This window comes from Garra rufa, chromosome 11, assembly GCF_049309525.1.
Source record: "Garra rufa chromosome 11, GarRuf1.0, whole genome shotgun sequence".
Lineage (NCBI taxonomy): Eukaryota > Metazoa > Chordata > Actinopteri > Cypriniformes > Cyprinidae > Garra > Garra rufa.
The window spans coordinates 40244665-40272066 of NC_133371.1; the positions used below are offsets into that span (position 1 = coordinate 40244665).

Sequence of the window (27402 nt, forward strand, 5' to 3'; positions counted from 1 at the left end):
TTTCTTTTTGTTTGTCTGCATGTGGTTGCATGCTGAGGGGGGAATTCAATAAGAATGCATGACGCCAGCTCATAGTGCCATGCATTTGCATGTATTACCTTGCATTTGCATGCAGTATATGTGCAGTTATAGTACGGTTTCAGTGCATTTGACAGTAGATTCTCTTTGTTTTCTGACTTAAACATAGGTAGCAGACCGTTAACATGTGTGCCTGTGTGTTATACTGTATTTGGAGCATTTACTGGTCCAGGTGTTTTGTGATGTTATGCAGCAGCACTGCTTTAGTCATGCTGCATAGTATTCAGTCAACCTGATAAAATGTTGATTTACGCGCACAGATACACACATGCACACACACTAACAGCGTGAGATGACACTCACCGATGTGTGAACACATCAAACTTTGTCAGATAGTGTTGGTAGCTGATGCTTTGCTGTGGACTGTGAAGGCAATATTTGCTTGAAATCAATAGCAGTTCAACAGCCTCTCTCTCTCTCACTCTGTCTCTCTCTCGCTCATCCTCTTCTGTTTTTACACTGTAACAACGCCAATTATCACGTATCCGATTTATTAGGTCATTAGAATTCTCTGTGTATCTGATATCATCGTTTTGAATGTAATCTGTCTGATTGTGAGTTAAAGCCCACAGGTTTGGCTTTTGCGCTCGTCATTTTTTAAAACTATAATTCTGGCAATTATCAAAAATGTAAAGCCTAAATGGGTTTATTTTGCGATAATAATTGGCTGAAAGTGCATTATCCTCTTATCCAAATTACATGGCTGTTTACTGAATAAAAGATGAATAGACATTAAATATTGATTGGAGTTTATTTTATGTGAGAGGAAAGAGCACTAGCACAGTTATGTAGGAAATCGGTTGCCTGGGTCAGCGTTCAATTATATAGCTTAGTGTCATTTATATAAAATAATGACACGACGCCACACAACTGACCAATCAGAATCAAGTATTGGACAAATCCCTGCAGTAAGAGATTGTTAGTGTTATTTTGTATATCTGATGTGAATGTTTTGCATTATTTAATGATGTAATTTGTTTTATTGCTTTGTCAAAAATGTGCAACCATCATTATATTCCTCAGATTAATTTTTTTTTTTGTATTTTATATTCTAGAATGTCTTTGATAATTGTAAGTCTTTCTCAAATAAAATAAAATTAAATTAAATTAAATGCTTTATATTATTTGAATATATTTAAAAATATAATTTATTCCTGTGATCAAACCGGAATTTTTAGCATCATTACTCCAGTCACATGATCCTTCAGAAATCATTACATAAACATAGACCACGGAGTTTATTTTTCAATAATAATAATAATAATAATAATAATATGCCACTTACCATTTAAATAAACAAGTACATTAATTTCTTTAATAAAACAGTTTGAAGTTTTAATTTATTTTATGAGACAAATCATGAAGACTAGTGCAGCTTTCTAGTATACTGGTTAGTTGGGTCAAAAGTCTTTTATAGAAACAAAATATTAATTTAATAGATAAATATGTGACCCTAGAACACACAAAACCAGTCATAAGGTCAATTTATACATTATCTGAAAGGTGAATAAATAAGCTTTCCATCGATGGGTGGCCCACCCAATTTTTCTTTCATTTAATAATTTTAACAGTAAACCTCTGTTCGTTTGCCAAAATACAAAAGGGTTTGATTATCAGAAACATTAAAACAAGAATGTCTGAAAGAAAAAAAAGAAAGAAAAATATTTAAAATGTTGAAATTGAGAGTTTTGGACTTATTTTTTCACTGATCAACTGGGTAGGTAAGGTAATAACTATTTATTTCTTTATTAGTTGTTGTTTTTTTACCCTTTTTACCTGCAGTGTCTCACCTTAAAGTTTCCAAATGAAGTTCTTAGCAATGCATATCACAAATCCTAATAAATCCAAAAATTAAGTTTTAACATATTTACAGTAGGAAATTTACAAAATATCTTAAAAACGTAATATCCTAATGATATTTTGGCATAAAAGAAAAATTTTGACCCATACAATGTATTTTTGGCTATTGCTACAAATATATTCATGCTACTTAAGACTTGTAGTTGCTTAAGACTTAAAGGAATAGTTCACTTTCAGAACAAAACTTTACAGATAATGCCCCCCTTTACAGATAAAACCCCCTTGTCATCCATGATGTTCATGTCTTTCTTTCTTCAGTAAAGAAATTGTTTTTCGAGGAAAATAATGGACTTCTATGGTGCCTCCGAGATTGAACTTCCAAAATGCAGTTTAAATGCAGCTTCAAAGGGCTCTAAATGATCCCAGCCGAGGAAGAAGGATCTTATCTAGTGAAACGATTTACAATTTTTTATACTTTTTAACCTCAAACGTTCGTCTTGCCTAGCTCTGCATGAACTCTGTGTGTTACAGTTCATGATAGTTAGGGTTTGTCAAAAAACTTCCATCTCATTTTCTCCTCCAACTTCAAAACCATCCTACATCGCTGCAGAACACCCAGTGTTTACAAAGTGAATGTGCAAAGAAGATCAAACACCCTTTACAAAAAAGGTAAAACAGTGATGTAGGGAGATTTTAAAGTTGGAGGAGAAAATGAGATGGGAGTTTTCGACATACCCTAACTGTCATGAACCAGTACACACAGAGCTAGACAAGACAAGCATTTGAGGTTAAAAAGTATACCAATTGTAATTTTTTTTTTAGAAAATAATAAATCGTTTTGCTAGATAAGACCCTTCTTTCCTCGGCTGCGATCGTTCAGAGCCCTTCGAAACTGCATTTTAGAAGTACAAACTCGGGGGCACCATAGAAGTCCATTATATGAAGAGAAATCCTAAAATGTTTTCATCAAAAAACATAATTGCTTTACGACTGAAGAAAGAAACACATGAACATCTTGGATGACAAGGGGGTGAGTACATTATCTGTACATTTTTGTTTCCGAAAGTGAACTACTCCTTTAAGACTTAATATTTTACTCTAGAATTTAAACAAGAAATCTATTGCGATAATAAATAACCAATATCAGAATATTACAAGCCATTAGTTTTGTCAGCTAATCTGGTTATTTTACATTATTCAATGCTGATATTGAAATCTGTTTTATTGTTCATTGATAAATGTGTTAAACCGGCATTATAGCCTACAGGTTTGATGGTTGAAATGCCTAATCACAGCACACATCTAACCTCTCTCTCTCTCTCTCTCTCTCTCTCTCTCTCTCTCTCTCTCTCTCTCTCTGTAATCCTCTCTTGCATCTCCCCTCCCCTCTTTCTCTCTCTCTGCGCCGGTGCGTGTGCGCGTGTGCCAGCAGCTCCCCGTGTGTGTGTGTGTGTGTGTGAGTGTGCGTGTGCGCGTGTGCGTGAGGGAGGCACTATGCAGTCGGAGCTCCACACACACAGAGCATGCCTGTGAGTGCGGGCTCGGGCAAACATGAGCCTTCCCAGCCCAGAGATCGTCCACAGCAGCAGCCTGAACTCCCGTCTGAGCCCCCCTCTGCCCTCCCCCTCTCCTCTCTCCCTCTCTCGCTGCCTCTCTCTCTCCCTCTCCTCATCTACTCTCGCCCTGCGCAGCCTCTTCCCCGCCACCTCTCCAGCACCAGCCGGGGGGACATCTCCCGCTCTCCGCACGCCGACGTTTGCCGAGCGCCGGCCGGCCCCATGGAGGAACCCCAGGGCAACGCACTGGTCGTCCGCATAGGCATCCCTGACCTGCAGCAAACGGTGAGTTCTGTCAGAGCTCCAAACTCTCTTTCTCTCTGTGTGTGTCTCTCTGTCTTTTATTGCCTGTCCTGTTCTCTTCTCTTTTGAGCATGCACATGATTGTTTTCTTTCTTTTTGTGCCTTTTCGTCTCCCTCGCTTTTTTTTGTGTGCTCTTGAACTCAACCCGTCTTCATTAGTGCGACCGCAACGGACTTTGAAAACTGGCTACTTGGAGAGAGACGGAAAATCAAAGGTAGATACAGTAGCGGGTGGGTTATCTAAGCTTTACTGTAATTCACTTGGACTTTTTCCCGCCTGTCGCAAGGGCTGTCAGACTTGTCAGTTGGGTTGCAGCGTATTGTACCGCGTCCCCAGGGCCCTCTGGAGCGACATATGGTGCTGATGGGTATGAGAGAGCCGTGTTGAAGTGCAGTTACTCACCTGTTCCTTTTGGACAGATACAGGTGTTACGGTTGCAGGTGGCATATTTAATTTAACCCTTTCTTTTTAGCTTTGCACCCACTGAAGCCAGGATTTGGAGGTGTGCTTGAACTTTGATTGCTTTTATGGCTTTCATTTATTTATTTTTTTAACCTGAGGTTAAACATTTGGTTGTGACATGTTAAGAGCTTTAATGGTGATTTGCAATGAGCGGAAGTCATTCGATTTCGGTGAGAGCTGGCGATTTTGATGCATGAGCATCTGTTGGGCGACAGCTATTCCCAATACAAATTTACTGTATGTACAGTTAAATCAAATATGATTCAGACACCAGGTATAATTGTTGATATTTTTTACTAGTGGGTGCAGGTCACTATAGTTCATTTATGTAAGTGAGGATAGTGAACTGTGACATATACCCAAACAATTTTCTCACAGTAAACACCTAACTACCAATAAAATTTGTGACCAAAAAATTATTCAGACACTTTGACCTGACTATGCTTAAGTGTTTTTTTTTTAAATTGCTAATTCCCAATACAAATACAAAATTAAAACCACATACTGAACAATATTAAGCATTGCTTGGTAATTGGTCAACAAAGTATTGATAGTTGTGTAAATATTGTCATACTAACAGTTATGTTCAGACTAACAGTCTGAATTTTCCATTACATACCTTTCTATCAAGATTAATTGAACACAGTTTAACTCCGAGTTCTTGTCATATTTTATTACTTATTATTAATTACTATTTTGTTATTTTTTTTAAAACATTAGTGAATAAACTGTGATAATGTGAGAAATGTTAAAGGTGTCTGAATACAATTTGGTTTGACTTTGTGATATACACACTAGTGTTCAAAAGTTTGGTGTTGGTTTGATTTTTTATGTTTATGAACAAAATCTTTTATGGTCAGCAAGGCTGCAGTTATTTAATTATAAATGCAGTAAAAACAGTGATATTATAAAAAAATATATTTCAATTTAAAATAGCAGTTTTTTATATATATATTTTAAAATGTAATTTATTCATGTGATGCAAAACTGAATTTTCAGCCACTTCAGAAATTATTGTAACATGCTAATTTGCCCTTATTATTCTCAGTGCTGAAAACAGTTTTTTTTCCAGGATTCTTCAATTAGTTGAAAAGAACAACATTTATTGTATTTATTTGTTTTAATGCATGCTTGCCAAAAATTTTATTAACCCTAAACCTAGGGCCCTATGAAATCCTTTTTCCCCCCAAATTCGGTTATTATATTATATTAGTTCCTGTTTTAATTTTTCTGGACTCCTTTTAATGTAACAATAAATGTTAAAAAGCATGAAATTAATTAAAATCACGAAACGTACACAATTATTTAAATTAATTAAAAGTTAAACAAAAATTTAAGTTTTAGGGCACTATGAAATGTGTATTATTTTTTCTCACGTTTTGTTTTATTGTTAGCTTACTGTTACCAATAGCGTTTAAGCATGTCTAATTATTTTGAATTAAAATAATAATAATAATAATAATAATAATAAATTACAATTTAATTTTACAATAGCCAGATGAAAGTTTATTTTATTTTATTTTATTTTGTTCTTTTTGTTGATTCCTGTTTCAAAAAGCATGCAATTAATTAAAATCATGAAACTTACACAATTTACCATCAATTTATTAAAAGTTGAATAAATAAGCAATTCCCGCACACTATCGTAACTTGCAAAGAAGTAATATTTATTAACACAACGTTTCGGTCACACAACCTTCATCAGGAGTGACTCCTGATGAAGGTCGTGTGACCGAAACGTTGTGTTAATAAATATTACTTCTTTGCAAGTTACGATAGTGTGCGGGAATTGCTTATTTGTTGAAAGGATCCACCTGGTTGGTCTTATTATCCTACGCACCTATCACTTGCAGGTGTGCGATGGAGTTTGTTCACTAATTAAAAGTTGAATAAAAATTTTATTTTTAGGACATTATAAAATGTGTTTTATTTTTTACTCACATTTTGTTTTATTGTTACCTTACTGTTACCAAATTCTGTGTTTAAGAATGTATAAAAAATAAATAAATAAAAACGTATAAAATAATATATTTTTACAATAGCCCTATGATTTATTTATTTATTTTTTATTATTTGTGTATTTAAATTTTCCGAGCATAAAATATATTTTATTTTATTTTAAAAAAAGGGTGTTTACTATTGGAACAAGGAAGAGATATTGTGAATTATTGTGAAATATTGTGATTATTGTTTTTATACTTTTAGTAGTAGTAGTGTTACATACATTCTAATGAACAATAGTAATATATTTCTGGCAATTTCTTCAAGTTAAACTGAACTTTAATTTTGAAGGGTTGCCATGAGGTCCTTTAAGTTTCTGTGTGTATATGATATGATGATAGTTTTATTTCAACAGGTTTTTTGTGGCATATTGTCTACAGATACTAGTCCATATTTGCAATTTGATTTAAGTGTACTGACCTACTTCAGATTAATTTTTCCAAATTCTTTGACGTTCTGTGTTATGCAGTACATTCCATTTTCATGATTAGATTCAGAGGTTCTGTCCATGTTTCCATAGTGGAAATCATGCATTTCATTGGAATACATGGCTAATTTTAATGGACGTCAAAGTAGCAAGTGCCAAGTATCCAAACCTTGACCCTTTGGAGCTGAGCAGGGATTGTGGGATTGACAGCAGTGTGGAGCATGAGGTGAGAACCTCAAAAAGATAAGAAATGCTTAATGCTTTATAACTTTATGCAAATAATAGGCAGCTGCCAGGCAATCGCTCTGAGAATCTCAAATCATCTCTGCTGTAGCTTCTGGTTCGCTTGGTTCTATGTTCTAACATATATTTAAGCCCATTTTAAATACAATTTCCACAATTTAATTACATTTAGATATGGTTAACGAAGTGTATAAAATGTCACTTACGCAGCAATTACAAAAATGTACATATGTCTAAATGCCTAAAATGAAGGTTCATTTAATTGACTCTGCATTGAAAGCAATCATAGACCATGCTGAAAACAACCAAATTTAGCATTTCTGTGGTATTTTGGCCAGTGTCATGCAGTTTCCTTTTTTAGCCAGAGAAAACAATGGCTAGCCTCCATTGGCGATATGCAGAGCAAATGTGCAAACAATGAAGTTCATGTGATCCCGACACAGATGAATATGACAGTCGAGTAGGAACACCTACTAGTGACCAATGCAACTTGTTAGTCATTATAGCTTGTTGTGGGTGGGTTTATTTCTGTTGGGTTCTGGATGGTCCTTGTTGGTTGGTCCAGGGTCCAGTCTAAGGTTTAATTCTTTGGATTGAGACAGAGCTGATGTTAGAATTCCAAGAATATAACCAAATATTCAAGATTGTGGGTGACCAAATGGAAAAATGCAATAAACTGTCTTCAAAGACCTATGTCTCCAGGCTGAGCTGATTGGTTGGTTTTAAGAAGGTTTGCTGTGTGCTTCTCAGCCTGTTTGGTTGATTCCTTCAGTGCATTTGATCCCTGTGAAGTGGGTAACTGCAGTAGAATGAGTGAGCAACAGATCAATGGCTCATTCTGCCTGTCAGAATTGTGTTTCTCCTCGAATCTTTCATCCTCGCTCTCAGCTCTCCATGCACATTGGTGACCATGCATGCATTAGTATGGACTTCTGGTTACATGTGAGTGTGTGGTTATGTCTCAGAGCCTCATTAAAAGCAGAAAGCCGTAGTGTTAACGAGTGCTGTCCTTTAGCAGGGCCCAAGTCTCTATGTTAATAACGAGGGGTGAATGAGAGCAGAGAGAATGTGTTAAATGCCAGATTTTCACTGCCGCATCCCACCGCCACACGCCTTTCAAATGCTAACTCGCACCCGCTAAATCCTGATAGGATCTTTAGGAGCATTATAATCCAAATAAACAATATCAGATTGCAATCGCTATCCTCATATGCCCATATCCGGCTACTGAGAGTTCGAGGAACCCAGAGAAATCACAAATGTCTCACAAGTTTTTTTGGAAAGGCATACATGCATTTTTGAGGTGGAAGGGCTCTTAGGAAAGCCAAATATGATGGTACTCTTATCAGGGACCACCTTCCTAAATTATAATAGATAATTTTTTTATATAATAAAGTATGTGTAATATGTAGGATTTTATAAATATTGACCTGTTTTTATCATTTGTTTTCAATAATTATTATTATTATTCAGTTTGACCCCAGTTTGAAAACTTTAGAAAACTTCTGATTTTATTACGTATTATTTAGCAAGGCTCTACCCATTTAAGTCAATGATCTAGGTAATTTACCATATTATATATATGAAGTTTTTAATGTCTCTGACAGTTATAGAGCCAGCTGTGGTCTGATCTTCTTAAAACTTTGCATGCTTGTTTAGAATTACCTGTCGCATGTGCTAAGCAGGTTTTGTGAAGTTTTGAGTTTTCATTTAGGTTTTATAGGATTTTGGGCCAATTTGGACAGGCCCCTTTTTGTTATAGCTTCCCAAAGGATAAATTTCAATATTTTTTGATAACTCTTGGTCTAGAGAGTCCAGAAAATTGTACTGCAGTGTTTTTTTTCTAGATTGAACAAAAAACTCAGGACTAGTTTGCAATATATATATATATATTTTTTTTTTGATCTTCTCAATCATCAATCCTCCTATTGTTGTGAGCCATTTGGATGCAGTGAAATGAAACGTACTTTATAATGTTTCACTTGCTGTAGTCAGGAATTATAGTTGGCAAAAAGTCTTAACTGGTAAAAAAAGTGTGCACATTCTGTCACAGTAATAACTAACTAAGTAGGCTAATAAAAGATAAAAAACTGGTAAATATGTAAATATCTCCTCTGATGGATCGCGCCGTGTCTCACATAATGTTCATCTTCTGAAGTAAGTTTTATTCCTGACAGCGTGTCTTCTTCCAGAACGGACTAACTTGAAAGAAACATCTTTCTCCTTTGTTTACCGTGATGTGGGCATCTACTTTTGGAGCGGCGCCCTTACGTGGACGATTATAATATGAAAAGTGCGAATAGCTCATGGGCGTGATCTAATTAAAAATAATGAAGCAGACAGGAGAGACTGGGTATCGTGTTGGTTTCATGTGGATTACTTTATCACAGAATATCTGTTTTCGATAAAACTTACTTCGTTTAAAAGTATACATATATAGCTTTCTCTAGACATATTGCTCATGTCTCTGTGTTGTGTATTGGCTGAGTTATAGTATATTTTAATGACGCGTTTCTGAATGTAGATCACTGAGATCAACGCGGCAGACAGCACACCCTTTTTGTTTTCTTTATTTAGCAAAATCACAATGTTTTTTGTTTTTGTGAGTATATACAAAAAAGTAGACCCTTTACAGATTCGATTGATGTACTGACAGAGTAATTGAAGTTCCTTTTGAGAAACTGCCACAAAACGCATATAAGCGTTTGTCGACCCCAGGGGGTTAACAAACGATTTGATTGACAGCTGTGGTTCTAGAAGCAAAGTTGTCTGGATTGAGGAGTTTTATCGTACGATACAAATATTGTGCATATGTGCGAAAAACCGTACAGTCTTTTATGATATTTCTTTCAAATTTCTCTCAGACCTTTGAGGCTGTAAGTCGAACAGTGAGTCAGCCAATGGCGGCCATGTTTTTTGAGATACGCAGATGTCCTTGTAGACACTTGTAGAACTTTGGACCAAAAGCGTGCACACCAATTTTCATGTTGATAAAATGAAACAAATGGACAAATGGTTGCACAGTTATAGCCATTTTATGTTTTTTTTACCCTCTTATAGTGCCACCAAGCTCCATTTTCCCTGTGATCTCAGATTGAGCTCTTACATAAGTGTTCTGAGTTTGGTGGAGATATGTAATTTTATACAGCGGTTATATATATTTTACTAAAAGTGGCCCTGCCTCATTCAAATGTTTTGCCGCTCCTTTGCGACGATGAGTCGAAAGTTGAACTTTTTTTATAAATACTGATATTCACTCTCCAGAGAATCTTTCTCCACTGGTTTGGTTCTGACTGGGTGAAAAACCTAGGACTAGTTTGAAAAAGTAGGTTTTTCAAAAAATAATAATAAAATGACAATTTCGCTGGGCTCATGATCTAATCTGAGGCATGCGTTTTGAGCAATTTGCACTTTTCGTCGCTATTGTGCCCCCTTCAGGCCAATTAGGGTGAGCCTTGGTTACATTGTCGGTGGTGGGAGTACTACCATCCCTCCAAGTTTCAAATCACTACAACTTACAATTTGGTCTGCACAATCAGTATTACATGTGTTCAGTTTTTAACATCGCTGATCTGTGAAAATTCTAACAATTACAATAGGGTTTTAGTGCTATGCGCTTGAACCCATCATAATATGATATGATTCTAAAGTGCTTTGGGTGTATATAGTACATAGTAAAGCGATATATAAATGCCTCATTTATTCAATACTCAAAATCATATTCAGATAATTTGCACTTGGAAGGATTTCATGTGAATTTTTTGAGCTCATATTGAGATGATATTATGTTTGGTTGTATCTTGTCAAATTTGAGCATAGTTTGAAACACTGTTGAGGAGACATATGTGTTATTAATGGACATTTGTCTCCCAGTAGGAAAACCTAAAGTCTCAATTTACTCTCTCATTGCTGTTTATGGGAAACATTTTAAAAATCACCCCAATTCGCCTCAAAATTATTCAGTTTTCATGGACATTTAAAATTTAATAAAAAAGTATACTTTTGAAATCCTCCATTGCCGTCTATATTCAGGTTCTTTATTCATCTTTTGCAGAGCTGCCTTTGGCAGTGATTACAGTGGCAAGACTTAAGTAGGCTGTGCATCTACTGGATTTGCAGAACTGGATTTGGTCAGTTATTCCTGTGTCCTCCATGCTGATGCTTTGTGGATCATCTGTGAACTGTAATCTTCAGGTCTCTGAACACATTTCCTGTGGAGTTTAAATCTATGCTTTGGCTGTGCCAATTAGAGACATCCATAAACCTGTCCTTACGACAAGTATGGCTCGTTGTCGTAGACTGGTGACTAGTTTCCATCGCAGATGTCTTTGTGTTTTTATCCTATTCAATTAGCTCCTTCAGACAATCAAATCCCCCAGTTCCAGTCCATAAAAAGCTTCCTGCTCCATGAACCTGCTTGACTTGGTGTTTTCATCAGAAGCGGTGCTTGGCATTTTTGCAAGCCAAAGAGAGAGATGTTTTTTGATCTTTTGATCTTCTCAAAGTCCTGGAAGTACTAGCTGGCAAAGACTAAGTTCTGGCACAGGTTTAGTAAACAGCAGTGGCCTGGGTCCTCACTGCTCTTTTTGGATGGATAACCAGTCTTTGGGGCTTTAATTGTCTTTCATTTGGCAATGATACTGCTTTTAGAAACCTTTAACATTTTGATATTGTAAACTGTATGTGGATAAGTGCATGTAGTGTAGTGTGTAGTGGCAAAAGCTCAGGCTTGCTTATTTACAGTTGAAGTCAAAAGTTTACATACACCTTGCAGAATCTGCAAATGTTAATTATTTGACCAAAATAAGAGGGATCAGGATGGTTTTTCAGCATTTTTGTGTTTTTGAACCGTTTCCAAAAATGACTGTATGATTTTGAGATCCATTTTTTCACACCGAGGACAACTGAGGGACTTATATGCAGCTACTACAGTCGGTTCACATGCTCACTGATGCTTCGGATGGAAGCATGATGCGTTAAGTGCCGGGGGTGAAAACTTTTGAACGCAGTGAGAATGTGAACATTTTCCTTATTTCGCGTAAATATCATATGTTTTCATTTAGTACTGCCCTTCAGAAGCTACAGAAGACGAAATAAGGTAAATTTACCCTGATATTCAAATTCAAATTCTTGCATCAGTGAGTGTTTGAACCTTCTTTAAAAGCATTTTGTATGATTCCTCTTATTTTGATAAAATAATTAACACTTTGCAGATTCTTCAAGGTGTATGCAAACTTTTGACTTCAACTGTATTCATTTAAAATCAATGTATCTAACTATGACCATTCTGTGCATTAAATATATATTTGTATACTCTCTAAAAGCTGGCTATCACATGCATTCATTTTATATCTTGAACAATAATTTTAATGTATTCTGAAATAAAAGTGTCCCCTATAAAATAAAAGTCAAATTAAAAAGGTTTTAATCCTTTCTAAAAAGGTTTAAACCTGGCTCGTTTTGCAAATCCCTCACCTTGCATTAATGTCGCATCTGCTAACAGTTTGTCTTGCGAATATTGTTGGCTGTGATCACTGCAGGGTGACTTCCAAAACACTACGTATATTAATAAAAAGAGAGAGATAGAAAAGCGAAAAACAAAGAAGGAAAAGGTGGAGAAAAAAATGAGCGCGTGTCTCTGGAGGGTTTCGGTTAAGGTTTTCAAAGTGTGACAAAAGCCCTATTCCCTGACGTTAATCGCAGAGGGACACCTGTGATGTGCTTACACATGGCACAGACTACAGGGACCTCACTGCTGGGAGAGAAATGTTACGCTTTACAGTAGATTACAGGCGAAAGTTGTGACTGTATGCGTGTGGGCGTGTGCACTCTTCATCTCTGGTAAAAGGATGACTAAGGAAACTAGTAACCTGCTCGAATCTCCTGTGTGAAATTCAAATTATTTCTCGCCGAGAAATGATGTTCATGTCTGCAGCTTTTCGTTTTTCACATATTGGTTTTGCTTAAAGGAAGAGTTCCCTTAAAAATGAAAATTCCGTTATCAGTTTCTCACCCTCATGTCATTCCCAGCCCTTATGTGGAACACAAAAGAAGACATATTGCGTAATATCTAGACTATTCTTTTTCATAATGGGACTGGGACTGTTTAGCTCCACAAAACAATAAAAAAGCCTTACAAAAGTAGTCTATATGACTCATGTGCCAAGTCTTTGTGTGAAATTTAAGCCGTTATTAAGTCGTTTTAAGTAATTCTCAAACCTCCTGCGTCAAGATTCTTTGTGCTGGATTTGACATCAGTGACGTCAAACTGCTTGACATGCCGTATTTGAATCGAATGTGTGATTTTCACTAAATAATTACTTTTATCTAGGTCTGTTTCCCAAACAAAGATGCCTTTAGATTTGTAATATAGTGCACTACCGTTATGATGCTTTTTTCCAGCTTGACAGTCCTCATTATGAAGAAGAGCACTTTTGACATTCTGCAATATTTCTCCTATTGTGTTCCACAGAAGAAATAAAATCATAGAGGTTGGGAACAACATGAGGGTGAGTAAATGATGACAGAATTTTCATTTCGGCTGAACTGTCCCTTTATTGGTTTCATATTGACTGCCAATCACTGGCAAAGATGTCTGGCATGAGTTAGTTCATTCAGGTTGATTACCCAGCTGAGCTGTGCTGCTCAAATATATGCAGTTTGCATTTAAAGCAACAAAATCTTGATCTTATGTCCCAAAAGCTGGCTGAGAAAGGAGCCAATAACCGTTTTTTAAATCTGTAGAATGCATTCAGTAGCGTCTTTGTGGGCTTCATTGTCTGAGAGTACTGTGAAGAGAAGTTATTCATTAAAGAGGGGGTACAATGCTGTTCATGCATGTTAAGTTATTTACACTGTTAAAGAGGATTCTCATGCTAAACATGGCCAAAGTTTAAAAAAAAAAACAAACAAACAAAAAAACGATTTGGATGTATAACAGAGTATTTCTGTGCTGAATACACGCTTCTGGGTTTATTACAAATTTCATAAAAAAATGTCCATCATGGCTCTTCATGACATCCTGAAGGGTGGAACTGTCCCTTTAAGTGTCAATTTTAGCAGCGTCCCGAGTGATTTTGTGATTGTACACATTTGCAACGCTCTGGTAATCAGGCTCTTGGTCCTAGATCTCCTTTTGACAGATGGCATGCGTGGCACAGTATGGACGCAGAGCACCGTGACAGCTGTAATACACACCTTTCAGTCCACCTGGTCTTCCTCAATGGACGTCTAATGAGTGTTTAAAATGTGGAGAAGCATACTCAGCACATTTAACTTCAATAATCTGATTGAATTTTGAGTTTTCAGTGGGAATTAACAGAAAGAGGTACATGATTGTGCAAATATTAAATCAGAAAGGCTGTGATTTCATTGAAGGGTTAGTTCAGTCAAAAATGAAAATTAGCCCATGATTTACTCACCCTCTAGGCATCCTATGTGTATATGACTTCCTTATTTCAGATGAATCCAATCGGAGTTATATTAAAAATGATCCTGGCACTTCCAAGCTTTGGAATGGCATAGATGGATGTTTCTCTTCATCAGTCCAAAACAAGTCTAATAAAGTGCATCAATCTATGATAAAGAGTATCTTACACAGCTCCGAAGGGGGGTGAATAAAAGCCTCCTTTAGTGAATCAATGCATTTCAAAAGTTAAAAATATTCAAATTTAAAATGTAAGAACCTCTATAATCTAGCTTGCACCGACTGGTTGTACACTGAAGCAACTCCTGGCAGAGGACGTTTTTGTTGCACATGCAGCAGTAAGTCTCATGAATTCCAACATTTGTTTACAGGAGCAAAGGAAGTTTCTTCTTGGTTTATACTAAAATCCTCTAACATTTTTCTGTACAAATCCTCATTTTGAACTTCTAATTTGTGACCATTATTTTGTTTTGGTTTCTCCACGGCGCGTTCATATTCGTGTTCATGTTCACATTCGTGTTTATGTTCACGTTCTGAGTTCTGAGAAGTCATCCAGCACAAGCTAGGGAAAGTGATTAATATGTTTTAAATAAGGATATTTTTCTTACAAAAATGCTTCAATTCACTGCCGAAGGCAGGCCTTTATTCACCCCCTGGAGCCATGTGAGGCACTTTTTATTATGGATAGATGCACTTTATTGGACTTGTTTTGGACTGATGAAGAGAAACACCCGTCTATACCATTCTAAAGCTTGAAAGTGCCACAACAATTTTCAATATAATTCTTACTGGATTCGTCTGAAAGAAGGAAGTCATATACACCTAGGATGACTGGAGGATGAGTAAATCATGGGCTAACTAACCCTTTAAATAAACATGGGCTGCAATTTTCAGAGTAAAGCACAGCAATGTGTTCATTACATGTGAGTATTCATATATATTCATTTAAAAGAATTAAATTAAAAATATAGTATTATTATTATTTTTTAAGTCAAATGTGACCCTGGACCACAAAACCAGTCATAAGTAGCACAGGTATATTTATAGCAAGAGCCAGCAATACATTACATGGGTCAAAATAACACATTTTTCTGCCAAAATGCCAGAATCATTAGGATATTAAGTAATGTTCCATGAAGATGTTTTGTAAATTTCCTATCTTAAATGTATCAGAATCTATTTTTTCATTAGTAATATGCATTGCTAAGAACTTCATCTGGACAACTTTAAAGCCAATTTTCTCAATATTTAGATTTTTTTGCACCCTTAGATTTCAGATTTTCAAACAGTTGTATCTTGGCCAAATAATGTCTTATATCTATACGTTATTGAAAAGCTTACTTATTCAGCCTTCAGATGCTGTATACATCTCAATTTCAAAATTGAACCTAATGACTGGTTTTGTGGTCCAGGGTCACAAATTGATATATAATCCCATAGTTTTTTCCCAAACTGTGCAGCCTTACAGAAAAGCTTATTAAATCTGGAGTTTTTCTTAAAATTGCATTTAAACTTGCAATTTCATTAACATTTTGTAATCACAATTAATTTTTTCCCCCATACCTTGCAGCCCTAGGCCTGTATTTTTTTTCCCTACACATTTTGATTAAGTGATAGATTTTTAGCTATGGTATTATTGGATAATATTAATATTCCCCACCCACTCAACATTGATTACGTTAACAGAGAAGAAAAACTGCAAAATTCTTTTGTTTAAGCATTTTGCCTGTTCCTTTCTTTTTCTTTCTCTTTTGGACATTTATTATAAAGTAAATATGATCAATTTTGATTTCATTGAGCCTAACTGCATCACAAATATCCAGTGAATAGCAGTAAATGCAGTTAGCAAAATCGTCTAGAAACCAGTGCCAGGTCTCGATGTTGTGTTCTAGAACAATATGTGATGTTATTGAGGCGAGACGGCATCATCCGGGCTTGAGACAGACTGATGGGTCTGAGACAGCAGAATCTCTGGAATACTGGTGGCTGACTGCAGCTGTCCGATCTAATGCTTGTCTCGGACTCGCAGCTCGGGATCTGATTATTTTTGGGTTAGCATTATTAGCATTGAGTTGTGAGCATATTAGCCCCACGACGGCTGCCCTGCTGCTTAATAAAGGCCATTAATTGAGAGCGGCTTTTGTTTGGACCTCAGCAGAAGAGATTAGCCATTCACTTCAGCCACAGCAGGCTGTCTAAACGACATAAAGAGCCTGATTTCCATCGCAGTCTCATTCTCATTCTCTTTCTTTCCTTTTTCCCATCACAGTATACTTCAATAGAGGTGATGGATGCATTTTTAACACCACAGCGTGCTTGCAGCAGTTTCACGAGTTCGCACTTACATATAATTAGCTGAAGTATGTAAAGCGTGTTTGGCTGCTGTCCAGGGAAGGGCTCCGAGTTCGGGAATGGCCCGAACCTAGAGTACCCCCCCTGTATATGTGTAAAAGGAACTCGGAGTGAGGAGATGGGGTGGTGGAGGGATGCTGATAAACCGTCAAATGGGTAGAGGTAAGTCAGCTGTATTTATACCTGACGTAGATTAACTTGAGTGTGTTCCAGCTGTGTTAATTAGGCTAAGTATCTGACGTGCTCCTCCCGAACTTTGTTAATAAAAAAACATCATAATGTGTGGTCATAAATGTGTTTTAACTTAGATCGTCTTTTTCATTCACACTTTCTGTTTGATCATTTAGATTTCCTTTCTTAGGCTGTCATCTCTACATCGAGACATTCATGTCTCCTACGTTCTGTCTGTCTCCACGATCCTCTGCGCTTCAGAAGGCATCTTGCCCCCTCTTCTGGCACATACGTTCGCTCGGCACGACGATGCCATCCATCACGGCAGAGATGGAGATGGGGGGCTTCGTTTGCGGAGGCGTCTCACGTTCTTCCGATGCTATTTTTAGCTCATTCAAACCCGACCTGCACTAGCATGTCTGCCGCGGACTCTCCCAGCCCGTCTGGACACATTCACATTCACTCAAATGAGAGCTGGGTTTCTAGGACTGAATGTCTGGAGCTTGTTATTCAGGTGTGTCCCGCATTCATCTGAGCAGGTGAAGGGAGCCGTCCCCGGTGGACTCTGGGATTGATGTGCATATGGCACTGAGAGCAGACCTCGACTGAGATCTATGCCGCTCCAGGCATTTGCACTTTCCTTTGTTCTTTAAGCAGAGTTAAGCTTTCTGTTCCCTCTGAAGCCCTGAAAGCAGGAACTATATATATATATATATAGTTTACATCCCCTTGATTCTTAATTCTGTGTTCTTACCTGAATGATCCACAGCTGTGTTTTTTTTTTGTTTTTCGTTTTTTGTTTAGTGATAGTTGTTCATACCTTGTTTGTCCTAAACAGTTAAACTGCCTGCTGTTCTTCGGAAAAATCCTTCAGGTCCCACAAATTCTTTGGTTTTCCTAATTTTTGTGTATTTTAACCCTTTCCAACAATGGCCGTATGATTTTGAGATTTATCTTTTCGCACTGAGGACAACTGAGGGACTCATATGCAACTATTACAGAAGGTTCAAACGCTCACCGATGCTCCAGAAGGAAAAACGATGCATTTAGAGCCGAAATAAGTTAAATTTACACTGATCTTCAAAGATAAAAAAGTTTTCACCCCCGGCTTTTAATGTATTGTTGTTGTTGTTGTTGTTGTTTTCATTCTGGAGCATCAGTGAGGGTTTGAACTTTCTGTAATAGTTGCATATGAGTCCCTCAGTTGTCCTCAAAATGAAAAGATGGATCTCAAAATAATACAGTCATAGTTGGAAAGGGTTCAAATACACAAAAATGCTGGAAAACCAAAGAATCTGTGGGACCTAAAGGATTTTTCCAAAGAACAGTGGCCAGTTTAACTGTTCAGGACAAACAAGGGACTCATGAACAACTATCACTAAACTAAACTAAAAAAACACAGCTATGGATTATTCAGGTAAGAACGCAGTATTAAGAATCAAGGGGATGTAAACCTTTGAACAGGGTAATTTTTATATAATTTAACTATTATTTTTTCTTGTGGCCTACATGTAAACATCTTTTATGTGAAATATCTTATTCAGGTCAGTACTAAATAATCAATAACATGCACTTTGTATGATTCCTCTTATTTTGATAAAATATCATTTTGCAGATTCAGAAAGGGAGATGTAAACTTTATTATGTATCAACTGTATTATTAACAAGTAACTTTTATCACTACATCACTACTGTACTCTTTTTTCAGCAAGGGCACATTAATTTAAGTGACACTAAATACATTTATAATGTTTTAAAATATATACTTTCTATTCATCAACACGTCTTGAAAAAATGTATTAGTGTTTGCACAAAAAAAACCTTGATAATAAGAAATGTTTCTTGAGCATCAAATCAGCATATTAGAATTTTTCTGAAGGATCATGTGACACTGAAGACTGGAGTAATAATGCTGAAAATTCCATTTTAAAATACAGTTATTTTGAATTGTAATAATATTTCACAATATTAACCGCAAATGTTATCAAATAAATGCAACCTTAGTGAGACTTTCAAAAAGACTTTCATAATCTTACCGACCCAAACTTTTGAACAGTATGTCCTCATTTAAGTAAGTAAATGTGTGTGTGAGAGAGAAAAGAGGATTTCCTCAGCTTTACTACAGCACGGTACGGTCTCTTCCCTGTGGCAGTGCTTCTCCAGACGGCGTCCTCATCCCATTATTAATTATCTTCATTCATTGATTCTTAAACTCCAGCCTGTAGCACAACACAGACCTGTAGTAACCAGCGCAGAGAGCTGCTGATTAGATGCGACAAGGTCAACACAAAAGCAATGACTGAATTTAGGATGGCAGTTTATTTAGGAGCAAACCTGCAAGCGTAAGACTCCTGACAGCTGATGTTAGATTATGACCCTGCTGAAAAAAAAAAAAACTGTAGAAACCATTTACACTACAAATACCTTTACAAACTGTTACATTTTGGGTTCTAGTAGCAGGGTTGCCAAGTTTGCAGCTTTCCCACAGAATTGAGCTACTTGTAAATTGTTGCCCACATTTGACATATGTGACCCTGGACCACTAAACCAGTCGTAAGTAGCACCGGTATATTTGTAGCAATAGCCAACATTACATTGTATGGGTCAAAATTATAGATTTTTCTTTTATGCCAAAAATTATTAGGATATTAAGTCAAGATAATGTTCCATGCAGATATTTAGTAAATTACCTACCGTAAATATATATCAAAACTTATTTTTTGATTAGTAATATGCATGGCTAAGAACTTCATTTAGACAACTTTAAAGGTGATTTTCTTAATATTTTAATTTTTTTTGCACCCTCCTATTCCAGATTTTCAAATGGTTGTATCTTGGCTGAATATTGTCCTATTGTCCTATTTTAACAGATTATGATTATGTATTTCAGATTATGTATTTAATAAGTTTGAATGAAATTGACCCTTATGACTGGTTTTGTCATCATGGCTCACATATTGTACGTATCGTAGTTGACTAAAATGCATGTATTAAAATGTTTTAAATTCTACTAATGATAAAACTGTGCAAGGCCTTTGAGCTCCTTTATGAAAACAGACTGTTTATGATTATTACTACCAGATTTTCAAGCTGAAATTGTGTAGAATGCACAACAGTAAGTGTAAAATATGTATTTTAGGTATGGGAGTGGCATGTGTTGAGTTTTGATATTTTTATCAGTGGGTTTGGTTTTGTGTTATTTTTGATTAGCTTTTGCGGAGGCTTTGATTCACAGATCTGGCAACCCTGTCCAGTAGTGTTTTAGGCCATATTCCATTAGAATGCCACCAAAAGAAGGCGACCATAAACCAGTCGAGACCCACAGGGACCATTACGGTTTTCATTAAAACCAATACAATTTCTAATGAGGGTTTCTGTTATATTTCTTCCATGTTTTCTTTGCTGATCATTGATAATGCAATAAATGCAACTGGTAATTATTTTGTTCTTAGAACGTTTGAATATTAAACTCATAATATTCAATATAAATTACAGTGCTGCCTTGGAAATGTACCTCAATTATGGTTATTATACACTGAGCATCTTGTTTAAACTGTTTCTGTTTTTATTTGTTTCTTACGGTTGTCTGTGTCTCTCTGCAGTATTTTGCTCTTTTTCTGGCCATATCTCTCGTTTCTCTATTAGAGTGGCTGCGTTTGTGGATTCTGGGTGTTCTTGCTGTTTAAGTGCCAAAGGGAGCTTCAGTGCCCTGGGCAATTTACATCCCAACACAGACTTTTCTTCTGAGTTGATATAAGTGATTGTGAGCGATTGTTCTCTCACATCTCTGCAGTATGAGAGAGGTCCTGAGGGAATGTGTTAGTCCGGCTTTTGCCCATCTAAAATGGTTAGTCTTTGTTTGTAACATGGCCAGAATGCTGTATGTATTCATTTTTTTTTTTGTCTAATGTGTTTGTGTGTTTATGTCACGAATGAAAAACGTTATGTGGTAATACTTTGCCTATACTTTAGCTATACTACTGTTCCAAAACTTGCAGTTGGTACACTTTTTTTAATGATTTTTAAAGAATTGCGAGTTTATATCTTGCAATTCTGACTTTATTTCTCACAATTGTGAGTTTATACCTTGCAATTCAGACTTTATTTCTCACAATTGCGACTATTTCTCAGAATTTTGAGTTTATTTCTCAGAATTGTCAGTTTATGTCTTGCGATTTTGACTATAAATCGCAATTGTGAGTATATCATGCAATTCTGAGGGGGAAAAAAAGCAAATTTATGATTTTATATCTCACAATTTTGACTTTTTTCTTTTTTGCGAGTTGCAATTCTGACTTTATTTCTCACATTCGTGACTATTTCCCAGAATTTCAAGTTTATTTCTCAGAATTGTAAGTTTATGTCTTGCGATTCTGACTTTATAACTCGCAATTGTGAGTATATCACAACGTTCTGAGAAAAAAAGCTAATTTATAAGTTTATATCTCGCAATTCTGACTTTATAACTTGCAATTACGAGTTTACTGCACACAATTGTGACTATTTCTCAGAATTGCGAGTTTATATCTTGCAATTCTGACTTCATTTCTTAGAATTGCGAATTTGTCTTGCGATTCTTTATAACTCACAAACATGAGTATATCATGCAATTCTGAGAAAAAAAGCTAATTTGTAAGTTTATATCTCACAAATCAGACTTTATAAGTTAATTTCTCAGAATTGCAAGTTTATATCTCGCAAATTGTTTTTTTTTCTCACAATTGCGACTACTTCTCAGAATTACGTTTATGCCTTGCAATTCTGACTTTATTTCTCACATTCGTGACTATTTCCCAGAATTTCAAGTTTATTTCTCAGAATTGTAAGTTTATGTCTTGCGATTCTGACTTTATAACTCGCAATTGTGAGTATATCACAACGTTCTGAGAAAAAAAGCTAATTTATAAGTTTATATCTCGCAATTCTGACTTTATAACTTGCAATTACGAGTTTACTGCACACAATTGTGACTATTTCTCAGAATTGCGAGTTTATATCTTGCAATTCTGACTTCATTTCTTAGAATTGCGAATTTGTCTTGCGATTCTTTATAACTCACAAACATGAGTATATCATGCAATTCTGAGAAAAAAAAGCTAATTTGTAAGTTTATATCTCACAAATCAGACTTTATAAGTTAATTTCTCAGAATTGCAAGTTTATATCTCGCAAATTGTTTTTTTTTCTCACAATTGCAACTACTTCTCAGAATTACGTTTATGCCTTGCAATTCATAACTCAAAATTGTGAGTATATTATGCAGTTCTGAGAAAATCTCACAATTCGCAGTTGCGAGTTTATAACATGCAATTCTGACTTCAATTTTTTAGATTCGTGAGTTTATATCTTGCAATTTTGAATTTTTAGTTTATTTCTCAGAATTGTGAGTTTGTCTTGTGATTCTGACTTTATGACTTGCAATTATGACAATATCATGCAATTCTGAGAAAAAAAGTTAATTGTATATTTTACAGTTTATATCTCACAATTCTGACTTTATAACTCACAGTTGCGAGTGTATTGCATGCAATTCTGACTTAATTTCTCAGAATTGCGAGTTCATATCTCATATCTAATCTAAATGAACAATTCTGACTTTCTCACAATTGAGACACAATTGCTCAGAATTGATTTATTTCTAGTTTATTTTTCAGAATTGTAAGTTCATGTCTTGCAATTCTAACTTTATATCTTGCAATTGCAAGTTTACAGCATGCAATTCTCAAAATTGCACGTTTTTATCTCACAGTTTTGACTTGATTTCTCAAAATTGCATGTTTGTATCTCACAAATCGGAGAAAAAAAGTCCAAATTGGGAGTTTGTAGTCATCAAGGCGGCATTTATTTGATCAAAAATACTGTAAAACAGAAATATTGTGAAATAGTATTACAAATTAAAATAACTAATTTCTATTTTAATATATTTTTTTAATATACTTTATTCCTATGATGCAAAGCTTAATTTTCAGCATTATTACTTCAGTTTTCAGTGTCACATGATGGTTCAGAAATCATTCTAATATGCTGATTTGCAGTTGTGCTTCTTGATAGTTGATGTTAGGTGGGCACTTGTTCGTTTGCTAACACTATTTGGGGCAATTTGGTTTCTTTAAAATGAACCTCAAGAGATCGTGGCGTGAATATTGCCAATTAAATAGTGTATGTCTTACATTTAAACATTTTTTTTTGTCTGTAGGAGCACCATATGTGGATATGTTTTTATATGTGTGTACAGTACATGTTGATGTTATTTTGTGAGTCTATAGCTAGTCATCCAGCAGATGAAAGGCGAAGTGCAGCAGTCCTCTCATTTGTACAGCAGACAGAGCTGTAATTTCCTGCTCTCTATAGAGTGCCTGTGAGGAGAGAAAACTCTCTCAACCAAACTGACGCAAATATATATTTGTGGATATATCTCGTCTCTGTTGTGGGATAATTGGTGGTCGTTATGCAGACAACTATACAACTAGCAGGTTTCTGAAAGCTGAAGTTTTGAATTTATAAACAGATTTAGAGAAATGTAGCATTATGTCACTTGCTCAACAATGGGTTGAATGGGTGCTGTCAGAATGAGAGTCTAAACAGCTGATAAAAACATCACAATAATCCACATTTAAGTAAACTACAAGTTGTGTGTTTGTAATGAATCCATCAGTAAGACATTTTAAGTGACAATTTAAAGTTAAAACATCTTACTGATTGATTTGTATCATAAGATAAGTCGTGTGGATTACTTGTGGATTATTGTGATGTTTTTATCAGCTGTTTGGACTTTCATTCTACTGTAATTCCATAGTTTGGTTGGCTTTACCTCTCGAGGTAAGGTTCTGTAGTCATCAAACCCTCTTGAATCTGCTAATCAAAGTCTTTGGGTTCACCTGAACATCTCACTCAACATTCATCTCAAGATTTTTGCCTTCAGCTTAAATCATTTTCAGTGTAGACTTTGAGTTAAAGATGACAGCCTTCATATGAGATGTTAGCACAGTAATTTACACCTTGACACACATGGGAACAGGTGTGTGTCAAAGAGAAGATCTTGACTGACGTTAGTGTTGAAGTTAGCTGAAGGATGCTCTTAAGCTTGTCCGTAAAGAGAGGAGAGACTTTACAGTTTTTGCCTATTGCTTACACACTTTTTGCAGAATTTGGCTCATTATTTCAAAACTCTACACACAAATAAATCAGACATAGCACTTGGGGATTAACAACTCACATCTATGCCAAAATGAAACACAGCAATCAAAACTTAACACTCCTTTCTAAAAATGAAATTCTTGCAACAAAACCATACACACAAGGACCATTTGAATTAGTCTTTCATATCACCCGCAACACACTGATGGGCTTTATATAAAACACTGCAGTCTTTGTGTTTGTATTTTTATTGTCATTTTCTCAAACTCAAAAGTAGAGTTTCTGTAATCAAACATTTTTACACAAAAAAAAAAACATTCATACAGAAATACAGAAAAATAAAATCAAATATCCTCAAATTTAGCAACAAAACAAAAGTAAAAAAAAAAAAAAACAGGGGGGCCAGGGTTTATGGATCCCGCCTTCTGTTCGGATCTGGCCACAAGACCTCATCAACATCACAAGCGATGTCCTCGCGGGCTAGGCATCGGGGAAAATATCGCCTTGTGTGCCGAATCCACCCTTGGATTGATCCCACTTCAATGTCTCCGCATGCCTCTTCCATTGCTTGCAGAAGAGTCATGCGGGCGTGTGGTTGCCGATCATATACTTTCCACCGCCACGCTGAAAAGAATTCCTCGATTGCATTTAGAAAAGGGCTGTAAGGGGGCAGGTATAAAACTGTAAAATTGTTATGGTTGTTGAACCAATCTCGGACCAGAGCTGCCCGGTGGAAACTAACATTATCCCAGATGATAACAAACCTGGGCTGTTCTGGTCTCTCCTGCACAACAGCATGTAGTGCATCTAAAAATGCAATGATCTGTTCTGTATTGAAGGGACCTAGAGTGGCATGGTGATGCAGGACTCCTTGGACACTAATTGCAGCACACAAGGTGATATTTCCCCCACGCTGCCCAGGGACATTCACAACAGCCCTTTGCCCAACTACGTTACGGCCCCGACGCCTGGTTTTGGCCAGATTAAAGCCTGCCTCATCCACGTAGATGAACTCATGTGGCAGTTCGGCAGCATCAAAATCCAGAACTGTCTGTATCAGAAAATATTGAGTAGTGTTACTGAAAACACATAAAGTAACTACAATGTCTAGAATTTCACACAAGTAGGTGCTGGGTTGGGTCAAGCTGCAGGCTGGGCAGGGGCAGCATAAACCGTCATTCCCACATCAATATATAGTATGTAAAGTAAAATGACACATACCTGCACATAATCATGGCGCAGATCCTTCACCCTGACACTGTTCCGCTCAAATGGCACCCTGTACAGCTGCTTCATTCTGAAGTTATGTTTCTTTAGGATGCGACTTAGTGTAGAAATGCTGACCCGGTTGATATGGTTGAATACATTTCTGTCTTCAATGATGCGTTGTTGCAACTCTCGAAGTCGGATTGCATTATTTTCTCTGACCATTTCTATGATGGCAAGCTCTTGTTGTTCAGTGAAGAGCCGTGCCCTTCCACCCTGAGGAGGTCGTCCAATCATTCTGTAGAAAATGCCACCACAAGATGTCATTGATTAGGTTCTTTTTCACATACTGTAATTTCAAACTGTACATAGTACTGTATCATCACAATGTTTTTCTCTTTTACATATACTTCACAGCACTACCTATTTCTGTATAGTACAGTTACTGTAATATGATACAGAATCATGTGACACATACAGTAGGTACAGTCTGGAGTGGAAACTTGAAGATATACCTGTTCTCCAGTCGGAATGTTCTTATTATCGATGCTACTGTGTAGCGACGGAGGTTAGGGTGGACTCTTTGCCCAGCCTCCCTCATGGACAGGCCATGATTTATCACATGGTCCACCAGAGTAGCCCTGATGTCATCAGACACACGTCTACGCACTGGTCCTTGTCTTTGTACTCGTCCTCGTCCTCGTCCTCTTCCACGTCCGAATCCTCTCCCTCTTTGTCCTCCTCTAACTCTGACTCTCATGGCCTCCATGCTTCCAAAGTTCTCAAAATGGTTTACCTGAGGCCTATTTGTAGTGCTAAGGCTCAGACCGATTGGTGTTCTGTTTTCTGTGCAAGTGTTTTCAGGTGTGTATGTAAGTGCCTACAATTGCCAGATTAGTTTTGCATTTTGAACAGAGTGTTAACCCAATGATAACAGGTGATTTTGTTTGTGAACAATGTGTCTAATGTAAGAAAACGTGTGTATTGTTTCGCAATAAGTGTGTCACAGATTTGCAAACAAAGTGCAAAGTTGACAATGTGTTTAAGCTATGGTTACACTGTGTTTAAAGTATGCTTCAAGAAGTTTAGGTATTGAGGCTTTGATCTAAGCATTCGGTTTTAGTGTTTAAGCAATGGGCAAAAACTGTAATTGCGTCTGAAATGGAGACTGCACGCTCTTCACATGTCCATCACCTTTCCCTTTTCCGTTTCTTTTCTCCAGCCCCTTTACCCGCCTTCTCACTTTACTTCAGGAATACAGCAATCCCTAAATGCACCGGTATCAACCTTATTTTTCAACGTGGAAGTAAGCCTTTTTCTGTGAATGTGCAAGACTTCCGGTTTATTAGCCGCTGGAAAATAATGAGAAGAATAACAAAGTGCAGTAAACGATAAAACTGTTTGCAGTATAAACCACTGTGTTCATAATTAAGATAACGCATTAAAATAATATGTTAAGACACATTAGTTTGCAATATCAAGCAGCAAAATGAGCTGTTTTGTACAGCTAAAAATAGCTGGAAGACTGGAAGTCTTGCACATAAAATTTTACAAATGGCTGCACCCACTCTTACAGGAAAAAAAGGTGGATAAACTGACTAAAAATAGTAGAAAAGTAGAAAATGCACAGTTTTGTTCAGAGGGGTATCTCTGAAAATAACTAGTTTAATAATTCTTTATCTACAAATCTTATTCTGAATAACATTTTGAACAAAATGCTGTTCAGCAACCCATTCCTTCAGCTCTAGCGCTGCGATGTTTGTGTTTGCCGTTGTGATTTCTGTAGGCAGGTCAAGAGCGGTTCAAGTGTAGGTGATTCAGTTCAGATTGTGGGTCAGTGACCAATAGCGCTTTGACAAATACTGTATGCTCTTCTTATTACAGCCACTTACACAAAAACACATACTATCCGTACACATACACTTGTCAAGAATATTCACGAACTCTAGTAATGGCCTTTGTTTTGGTTTGCTGGTTTTTAATTTGAGACTAGAGATCAGCACAAACACACACACACTTTCACATACGCCTTGAGGTCCGTCGTACTGTTTTCCACTCTTGCACACTCACTTTAACATGTTTCCCTTATGTATCCACACACTTCTGCTCAGATGGCAGTATTCCCTGAAGACACACACGCACAGTTGAATTTCTTCTGAGGATAGAGAAACTCTTAAGCATTTGGCCAGAAATACAGTCTCTGTAAGAACATGCAGAGGCAAATTTTGGTCAACAGATT

General features: G+C 36.4%; 2 protein-coding genes across 2 annotated transcripts in view; one reads left to right on the forward strand and one right to left on the reverse strand.

Annotated features, from left to right (window-relative positions):
• Positions 1–3364: 3364 nt before the first annotated feature.
• shank3a (SH3 and multiple ankyrin repeat domains 3a) overlaps positions 3365–27402 on the forward strand; it is a 287571-nt gene continuing 263533 nt past the window's right edge. Inside the window, exon 1 of the mRNA XM_073851121.1 lies at positions 3365–3719. Coding sequence (XP_073707222.1) covers positions 3402–3719 — 318 coding nt within the window. The 5' untranslated portion in view covers positions 3365–3401. The remainder of the gene's footprint in view (positions 3720–27402) is intronic.
• LOC141346164 (uncharacterized) lies at positions 24367–26311 on the reverse strand. The gene is made up of 3 exons (XM_073851078.1): positions 25679–26311; positions 25179–25461; positions 24367–25008 (listed from the first exon to the last, which is right to left on the reverse strand). Exons 1-3 carry the CDS (start codon positions 25930–25932, stop codon positions 24367–24369), a joined length of 1179 nt encoding a protein of 392 aa, XP_073707179.1. The 5' UTR covers positions 25933–26311.